Source organism: Lipotes vexillifer, unplaced genomic scaffold (assembly GCF_000442215.2).
Source record: "Lipotes vexillifer unplaced genomic scaffold, Lipotes_vexillifer_v1.1 scaffold528, whole genome shotgun sequence".
Taxonomy (NCBI): Eukaryota; Metazoa; Chordata; class Mammalia; order Artiodactyla; family Lipotidae; genus Lipotes; species Lipotes vexillifer.
Genome location: NW_006794582.1, coordinates 367,550 through 377,383, shown reverse-complemented (window position 1 = coordinate 377,383; position 9,834 = coordinate 367,550). Strand labels below are relative to the sequence as shown.

Sequence of the window (9,834 nt, the reverse complement as noted above, 5' to 3'; positions counted from 1 at the left end):
GTAAGAAATCAAGTCAAAGTATTATAAAGAAGGATGGGAGAATGTGGAACGGAAACTTCCTTTTCATTTTTTCCCCCAAAGTGCAGGGATTGGAGAGGAGGGGTCACTCCAGGTCCTCACATCACTCCAGGGGCAACAGAGATGACCAAGAACCAAGAAAGGCTGGTGACCTGGGGCCTGGAGCGGCGGGATCAGCCCCCAAGCCACAGATGAGCCCCTGGCCAGGAATTCAGTGGGAGGAGCCTACACTGCCTCCCAGTCCCCGGGCCTGCTCCGACAAGCACCTGGCACGGTTTCTCAGCTTCCACACCTGGAGAATGGGAGAAGGGCCCTCCTCACATAATAGGCCCAGGATGTGCTAAGGTAACAACCCACCTGGGTGTGGTTCTCAAGTTTTATGAACAGGCTGAAGAGAAACAAAACATAGTGCTCCTTCCCTTCCTAAGTAGTTTCAGGTGATCTTTTTCGTGGGGGGCGGGAGATATCAGGCAGGGAAGGGCCCCGGGGACCAGTTAACCAAAGACCTGTAGAGGCTTCGAGCCCTCGAGGAACTAGGGACTAGCCGGCCGCTTCCACCCGAGAAGGTGGCGGCGGCCGGCACGTGCCCCTCCCCGTTGCCCCGGAGACGGGCGGCGGTTTAAGTTCAAATCCCGGACTCTCCCACCGTGGCGCGGCGGCGGGGGTGCGCGCGGGTCGGCCCCGCACGGCCGCCGCCCCTCGCTGCCCAGCCGCGGTGGTACGGCCCCAGTCCAGAGGTGCGCCGGAGCCCGCCCGACTCCGCAGTGGCGGCGGGGCGCAGTGGAGGAGGTGAGGGGCTTGAAATTTGAGCGCCGTGGGCTCCCCCTGCAGCTGGAGCCTGGGTGGGCCTGGGGCGGGCGTTTCGGGCGAGCAGGCCGCCCCTCTGGCCTCAGTTTCCTGGTTGCGGAGTCAGCACTCACTTCTCTGTGATTCCTCAGCCCCGTTCCTCCAGGCTCCTCTGCCCCTGTCGGTCCCCGAGAGCCGCTGAAGCTGTCCACCCTCCTCTTAGTTTGTCCAGATCGGGCGCGATTGGCCGGGCCCCAGACCCCTTCGGTAGTTGGAGAGCCCCCTTCCTCGCGGCCCACAGCACCCCATTTCTCCCCCACCCAGATTCCATCAGCAAAATGACGGACGTGGAGGAAAACGTGCCCCTGAAGGACCCTGGCGATGCAGAGAGCGGGCCCTGTAAGCCCGAAATCTCAGGACCGACCCGGGAAGACATGAGCAGCCCCAAGGACCACCCTTTCCGTAGGTCCAGCCCCGCCGGCCCCGGCCCTAGGGGTGATTAGTGTGGGTCAGGTGGGAAGGAGCCCGCGGCGCCGCACTTCTCTATCCCCCGTTTTTCTCATCCCCCCGCCCGCCCCCAATCTCTACTTTCAGGCCCCAGGCCCCCTGTTGACCAGAAAATCTTCAGAGTTTTTAGTCCTGGAGAAAGGTGTGACCCAAGAGCGATTTCTTGAATCTGACAAGATGTGAGGTTGAGTCAGTTCAGAGCCAGCTTTGTATTCTTTTATTTTGAATTTGTAGGTGGAAAATGGCAGACGCCTGGGGTAGATTTTAAAGAACGGAAATGGTCCCAGATGGGCATTGTGTTCTCTCGGTGCTTCGTTGACTGCATTAGTAATGCTGCTCTGGCCTCATACTCTTTAGCTCATACTATAAGAGATGTTCTTTTACGTTCCTATTGGGGCACAGAGTCTCTTCCACACTTTACGTCTGATCTCACTGGGACTCATCCAGCATTTCTCTTGTAATAATCACCAGGCAATTTCAGCAGTCATCAATCTGAAGGCCTGTCCACGTGCAACAACCTGCGTTAAATTCTTTAAATTCAATCGCATTTCTTTCTCTTGTAGCCACACGGGGTCGCTTCTGGTTAAGGAAAAGCAGCAAATTGGGTGCTTTGGAATCCTGATTTGGGCAATACAACTCTCTAACCTGAATAACCAAACTCCTCTTTTTTAATGATTTCGAAATTTTATATATTAGGTTGACTTGGTTAAGTTACCAAATTATCTTGAAAATGTCTTTGTCCTTGGGATCTGGGTTTTAAAAATCTATTTTAGTTACTTTTTACCTCTAATTTCTCTTTGAACCCTCCCTGTTCCTGAATTTTACAGCTGTAGGAGTTGAGGAGTTGCATAGTGCTGTGGTACTTTTGAGCGACAGAACAGCCTTGTCAAAGCAGGCTATGAGCTTTGGTTTGTTGTAGTTGGGAAGTGTTTCTGTGTATTTTCCTCAGTCCTTCAGTAAGCTGCTACAAGCAGCTCAATCTCCCTTTGAAGATTTTCTCTTTGTTCTGATTTTGCATTACTGAATTAGCAGTACATCTGTTTGCATATTTGACTGTGTTTTGCCATTTTGGCCAAAACTGAAGACTTCAGAGAGACTGTAAAAATAAAGGGAACTTCCCGTCCACCTAAGATTCAGTTCACCTTTACATTTACCTAAACGGAAACTCTGCTGGTGGCTTTTTGGTAAATTTTACAATCATCTTTTACCCTTAACTTTTTATTTTGATATATTTCAAATCTGCTGAAAAGTAAAAAAAAACAACGAATGCCCACATTAACATTTACCACACTGTTTTTTTCTCTTATTGTATTTTATGTATGTATTTTTTCTTTCTTGAAGTTATAGTCATGACTTTACCTCTAAATATTTCGTGTATCTTCTAAGAACAAAGGCATTCTCCTATGAAACCTTTTCTGCAATTTTTCCTTTTTACATTTTTAAACCTTTTTGCTTATGGAAAACTTAAACATATACAAAAGTAGAGAGATTGGAATAATGAACCCCCATTTACTCATCACCCAACTTCAACAATTATCAACTCATGGCGAATCTTAGTTCATTTATATCCCCTCCACATCTTGGAGCCAGATACTTTTTTGTGAACAAATTATGAAGCTTCATTGAAAGAGTGAGAAAATATGATTTATTGTGTGCAGCTCTTTTATACCAAGTAATAATAACTACCATGTACGCCAATTATGTAAGAATGCTATCAGGTAGGTCTGTACTAAGAACTTAGAATAGTGGTTCCCAAGTGCCAGAGCTGGTTTGTGGCAAAATTCTTAGCATACTGTGTGAAATGAAATAAAGATATTGTAATGAGTTTTTCCTAAAGCTAAATGGATTCAATTTTCAGGACTAGTCTTTTTTCTGACTGTATTCCCTTTCTGCTTTTTGGGAGTTTAAACTATCCTTTTTCTTTTTTTTTTTTTTTTTTTTTTTTTTTTGTTATTGTGTTCCCTGATTAGTATCCTCTGGGCTTGCGGCCTCTCCCATTTGCGGAGCACAGGCTCCGGACGCGCAGGCTCAGCGGCCATGGCTCACGACTATCCTTTTTCTTTTATGAAATGGTTTTGGTGGTGGTAGAGTGGATTTTTTTTTTTTTCTTGGTTGCACCAGGTCTTAGTTGCGGCTTGCGGGCTCCTTAGTTGCAGCTCACCAGCTCCTCGGTTGTGGCATGCAAACTTTTAGTTGTGACATACATGTGGGATCTAGTTCCCTGACGAGGGATTGAACCTGGGACCCCTGCATTGGGAGCGTGGAGTCTTAACCACTGCTCCACCAAGGAAGTACCTACAGTGGATTTTTTATTTGCTTATTTCATACTATCCATACCTGACAGAACAAAAAGTTGGTAAGCGGTCATCAGTTGCTCAATATCTTTTTGGAAATTTACTAGTCTGTGAAATCCTAAATTCTGGAAACTACTTTAGAAGACCAAGTGAGATTGACACCATTCAGTACCCTCTGTGTGGAGAATTTAACTTCCATCAGAGGCAGGAAGAGGAGAGTGGAATCGTAATACCCTTAGATAAACATTATTTTTGCAAATCACAAATTATTTCTTTGCCACTTCATTATTTTACTTCTTAAGGGAAAGGTTTTTAATCAGTTTCACTTTGTTTTTTTATAAGATAGCTTCTTTGTCCTCCCTTACCCCCATGCTGGGCTACTGAGAGGCTCTGTCATGGGGCCTAGAGTTCAGAAAACATAACTGACTGGAATGGTCGAATGAGTGTGTGTAAAGTCACTGTGATGAATCTCAATTTGGAGCCTACTCAGTGGAGTGAATCTCTGAATAAAATAGAAATTCAGACTTCTTTGAGTTCACTGGTGTCCGCCATCAGTTCTTTTTTTTCAGTTGAGGTATAAGTGACATAGAACATTAGTTTCAGGTGTACCTCATGTTCTTTCTGTCACAGGTCTGATAGATACAGTTAATGATGTTTCCAAGCTGAGCAAGGAGGTTGGGATGAATCATGATTTCCACATGGAAGAGAAGGTTTTGCCTCTAAGCAGGTACAGGCTCTTCTAATTTTCGCATTTTATTCATCCTGGTATAGGTATTTAGCACTAATGGATTCTGACCAGACTCAAAGCATTTTTATTTAATAACACAATCAGTGCTTGAATCTAAGCCGTTAGAGGTCTCAGCAACTGAAACAGAAGAGTAATAAATTATAATTATTAGTATCAGAGGGTCAAGAAGCAAATGTTATTTAACCAGTGAATAAACCCAAGCAATTATTGGGATGTTCACTTTGGGACCCCCACTTAATAATAAAATAGGGTGGATTTCAGATCTTCTCTGACAGATGCGGAGGAATTAGCCTGTAGTAGCTATCTATTGCTGCATGACAAATTACCCCAAAACTCATCAGCTAAAACAGTGTTCATTATCTCCCAGTTTCTGTGGGTCAGGGATTACGGGCGTGGCTTCACTGTGTGCTCTACCAGTCTGTTGATGTTGGCCTGAGCTGCCCTCAGTTCCTTGCCACCTGGGCCTCTCCACAGGGCGGCTCACAAAACAGCAGCTGCCTTCCCTCAACCAGGGTGAGAAAGCGAGAGAGTAAGTGGGTGAGAGATGGTGCCCAAGACAGAAGCCACGATCTTTTTGTTACCTAACCTCAGGGGTGACGTCCGTGGCCTCTGCTACATTCTGTTTGCTAGAAAGGAACCCATAAATCCAGGCCACACTCCAGGGTACAGGATTACACCAGGGTGTGAATACCAGGGATCTAGATCTTTGGGGTCATTTTATTGGTATTGATTGCCTACCACATGGCTCCTGTCTTATCAGTTACTCTCTATGTGATCACAGATTTAAACAGGCACAGATAAAAAGATCAATTTTCTCATTGTGGTGTTTTCAACTGCCCCCTCAACTCCTCACCCGCATGCCCATTCCCCACTTCATAAATCAGCTTAATTTGTGAATCAAGATCAGAACCCTGTTGGTGAGGAATGCTCCCCCACCCCCATCAAGCCTTATTTTTCATTCTTCTTAGTTATATTGACATTGCAATAAATAAGAACCATTCCGTAAGTATGACTTGCTGGTTTATTGGCAGTTAAGTGGGTAAATTCATTGTCAGATTTTACATTTTAAAACAGTTCTGATTTCCCACCAATAGACAGATATGTGATGGCAGCTTGTGATAAGTCAATTTCCTTAAATGTTTTTGTCATTTGTCAGCTTCAGGGACTCTGTTACTAAAGTGCTGTTCTCTGCCACAAGTTGCTGCCCTGGTCTTCCTGGTCTGATCTGCTCTTGCCAACAGATGTCCATGTCAAGCACAGCTTCTCTGGGAACAGGTTTTCACCAAAACCCAGATCTTCTAGCATCTCTCTCACTGCTTAGATGTTTCTGTTGCTGGCAGGAGAGGAGGAAAAAAGAGTAAAGGAAATGAGAGGGAGAAATGAAGCAGGGGAAATAGTACTATTCAGAGCTGGGTTTTCAAGTAAGGTAATACAAAATTTATATCAGGAAAAAGGTTGAAATCGAGTTTGAGGTCACTCCTTATTGGCACTTGGCTTTACTTTGGGCTCATAGGATGAAGTTAATTACAATTGTAGGTTCCTAAGGGAAATCCCATGTTTGGGCATTCATTCATCAGGCATTTATTGAGTCCTTATTATATGGCAGGAAAAATGTTGAGTTCTGGGGATAGCTATATTTATTTATAGCTGTATTTATTTATACAGCTATAAATAAATAAGACACTGTCTTTGCTGTCAAGAAGCTTTTGTAAGAGAGACAGTTGAATAACAGAAAGTGACTGATAAGTTCACTCAGAGCTGTGTGAATAGAGTTCAATGAAAGTTCTCAGCTGCCTAAAGATCAGAGAAGATTTGCCTATGGAGGAAGATTTAGCCTGTGATGACTTGAGTCTTAGAGGTGGTCTGGGTGGGAAGGAATGCTCCTGGCAGAGGAATCATGTTGGAGGCACAGTGGTGTGAACTGAACAAGTGTCTTGATGTGATTGAGCACAGGGTATTATGAGGTAGGAGGAGATAAATTTGAAAGGGAGGTAGAGCAATATCAGGAAGGGTCATATGAGCCGTTTATACTGCTGGTGATGGGAAGCCCCAAAGGACTTTGAGCATGACCTCATGATTGGAATTGCATCTTAGAAAAATCATTGATTTTAGAATGAATTGGTGGGGAACAGATTAAAAAGGGACAAGACTGAAGACAGAGGGACCAGTTAATGGCCTAATGTAGTAGTCCAGGTAAGAGATGATGGTAGGAGGGGATGGATTCCAGAGACATTTAAAAAGCAAAATTTATGGAACTTGGAAGATGGATTGGACAAATAGGGTGAGGGAAAAAGCTTTAAGAACAATTACAGTACACCACAGACTATTAGATTATAGTTGGTTACCTCTGCTGATTGAGATGGGTGTGTTGGGAGAGGAATTCTGATTTTTGTTTTATTCATCTTTGTGTTGCTTTTGTTTGTTTGTTTTACAAGGAGCATGCATCACTAAGGGGGGATGTTTAATGCCAGAAAACCAATCACTATTTGGCAATGACTAGGTACAGCCTCAGAATTTTCAAGTGATTCTTTTTCTTCTTATTAGTCTAACTGTATAGGTCAGAGAATCATTTAAATAAAGGTCAGAGGAAAATTAATTCCTTTTAAAATATAAATAGACAATTTTTTAGCATAGTTTAGTTTTACAGACAAGTGATGGAAAATAGAGTTCTCACATTCCCCCTTTTCTCCTGCACACAGTTTCCTCTATTATTTATATTTTATATTAATGTAGTATATTTGTTACAATTGATGATCCAGTATTAATTCATTATTATTAACTCAAGTTTACACTGGTGTTCACTTTTCATGTTGTATATTCTGTGGGTTTTGAAAAATGTATAATGACATGTATTCACCGTTTCTGTGTCATACAGAGTAATTTCACTGCCCTAAAAATCCCCTGTGTTCGACCTATTCATCCTTCCCTCCCTCACTCTGAAACCCTTGGCAACCACTGATCTTTTTACAGTCTGCATAGGTTTTTCTGAATTTCTTATTGTTGGAATCATATAGTATGTAGCCTTTTCAGATTGGATTCTTTCAATTAGCAATATGCATTTAAGGTTCCTCCATGTCTTTTTGGGGCTGGATAGTGCATTTCTTTTTAGTGTTGACCTCTTGGTTGCCTCCAAGTTTTGGCATTTATGAATAAAGCTGCTATAAATGTCCATGTGCAGGTTTTTGTGTGGACATAAGCTTTCAGCTCATTTGAGTAAATACCAGGGAGCAATATTGTTGGATTGTATGGAAAGAGTATGTTTAATTTTGTTAGAAACTGTGGAACCATCTTCCAGAGTGACAGTCTTGCACTTTGCATTCCTACCAGCAATGAATGAGAGTTCCTGTTGCTCCCCGTCCTTGTCAGCATTTGGTATTGTCAGTGTTTTGGATTTTGGCTATTCTAATAGGTGTGTAGTGGTATCTCGTTACTTTAATTTACAATTCCCTAATGAGATGTGAGGTTGAGCATCTTTTCATATGCTTATATGCCATCTGTATATATATCAATACTTTGGTGAGGTGTCAGTTACGACCTTTCCCTGTTTTAAAATTGGGTTGTTTTATTGTTGAATTTTAAGAGTTCTTTGTATATTTTGGATACTAGTTCTTTATCAGATATGTGCTTTGTGAAGATTGGAGCTTGCCTTTTCATTCTCTTGTCTCTCACAGAGCAGTTCTTAATTTTAATGAAGCCTAACTTACCAATTTTTTCTTTCATGGATCTTTCTTTTGGTGTTGTATCTAAAAGGTCGTTGCCAAACCCAAGGTCACCTAGATTTCTCCTGTTATCTTCTAGAAGTTTTAGAGTTTTATGGTTTACATTTAGGTCTATGATCTATTTGTGGAAGGTGTAAGATCTGTATCTAGATTCATTTGTTTGCATGTGGATGTCCAGTTGTTCCAGCACCATTTGTTGAAAAGACTATCCTTTCTAATTGAATTACCTTTGCTTCTGGTTTTTGTTTGTTTGTTTTGGTTTTTTTAAACGTTTTTTAAAATTATTTATTTATTTATTTTTGGCTGCATTGGGTCTTCATTGCTGTGCGTTGGCTTTCTCTAGTTGGCTATTGGGGGCTGCTCTTTGTTGTGGTGCGTGGGCTTCTCAGTGTGGTGGCTTCTCTTCTTGCGGAGCATGGGCTGTAGGCGCGCGGGCTTCAGTAGTTGCAGTACGAGGGCTCAGTAGTTGTAGCTCACAGGCTTTAGAGCACAGGCTCAGTAGTTGTGGTGCACGGGCTTAGTTGCTCTGCGGCATGTGGGATCTTCCTGGACTAGGGATCAAACCTATGTCCGCTGCATTGGCAGGCAGATTCTTACCCATTGTGCCACCAGGGAAGTCCCCCTTTTTTTTTTTTTTTTTTGAGTAGGGGGAAAAAGACGGGTATTTCTGGCTTCCATGACTGGCTACATGGTAGTGCCATTGAAATTGGGAATACAGGAGGAACAGGTTTGGAAGGGGAAGATAGTGAATTCAATTTTAGACCTGCTGATTTGGAAGTATCTATAGATATTCAGGTGTTATCAAAGAAGGATAATCCTTTCCTAGATTTTAGGTCTATAAGAAAGTGAAAGATCATTTAGTTCATTGCTATATGTGTACATAAAGGGAAACTAAGTCACATCTTTTCTAAGCTAAATGCAAAATCAGTGCTAAAGTTCAGCCTGATCTCTATTCAGGGTTCTTCCTACTGCAGAGGGCGGGCTGTGCTGGAACCACAAGGAGCCCTTCTGAGAGGTTGTGCTGGTGCCCTTGACATCCAAGTTTAACCCCAGCTTATTCAGCTCTGCTACTGTCCAAACATAGTTCCTGGCCTTTCCCTGTCTGTATAATGGTCTTTTATCATATCAAACACTGTTTGGGGCTTAGGAGATAATGACCTTTTGGCAGTTTTTGAGTAGAGAAAGTAATTTGTTCATTTAACCTTCTTACAGTCTGGAAGGTAGGGTCCAGGAGACAATGCACAATGCCTTTTGGGATCATCTGGAAGAGCAATTATTAGCTACTCCTCCAGACTTCAGCTGTGCTCTTGAACTCCTAAAAGAAATTAAAGAGATGAGTGACGAACCTTTCATTTGTAGATGTAAAGTTCCTAGACAGCCCCCACTCACTGGAGTGTCAGTGGCTAGCAAATCCTAACTGAACATGGTCCATGAATCAGTCAGAGTCTAATCAATAGACAGAAATCACACAGTAATTTCAACAAAGAAGTTTTAATATAAAAATTATTATAACAGGGAATTGGAGAAATGAAGGCTTTGGGCTAGTAAGAAGCAAAGAAAACTCTACTGGAATATCAGACATAAGGAGAATCCTTTCTCATCCCCGGGGGATGGGGAAAACCCAAGGACCCAGTTCCTCATTTGAGGGCATGTCTGTGCCAGGGGAGGTTGCTGGCCTGTGTGTGCTGCTGGCCGCCGTGTACTGCAGGAGCTGGTTGCCAGAGCAGTTGCCTGTACTGCAGGAGTCTGGCTCTGGAGAAGC

At 43.1% G+C, this 9,834-nt stretch overlaps 1 protein-coding gene across 2 annotated transcripts in view; it reads left to right on the top strand.

Annotated features, from left to right (window-relative positions):
- Positions 1-1,136: 1,136 nt before the first annotated feature.
- TCP11 (t-complex 11) overlaps positions 1,137-9,834 on the top strand; it is a 30,136-nt gene continuing 21,438 nt past the window's right edge. The window contains exons 1-3 of one of the 2 annotated variants that reach the window (XM_007467239.1): positions 1,137-1,266; positions 4,236-4,332; positions 9,285-9,403. In XM_007467239.1, the coding sequence (XP_007467301.1) occupies positions 1,143-1,266; positions 4,236-4,332; positions 9,285-9,403 (340 nt within the window). In that variant the 5' untranslated portion in view covers positions 1,137-1,142. Of the gene's footprint in view, positions 1,267-4,208; positions 4,333-9,284; positions 9,404-9,834 lie in introns of both variants that reach the window. The other variant, XM_007467238.1, reaches the window with a different exon arrangement.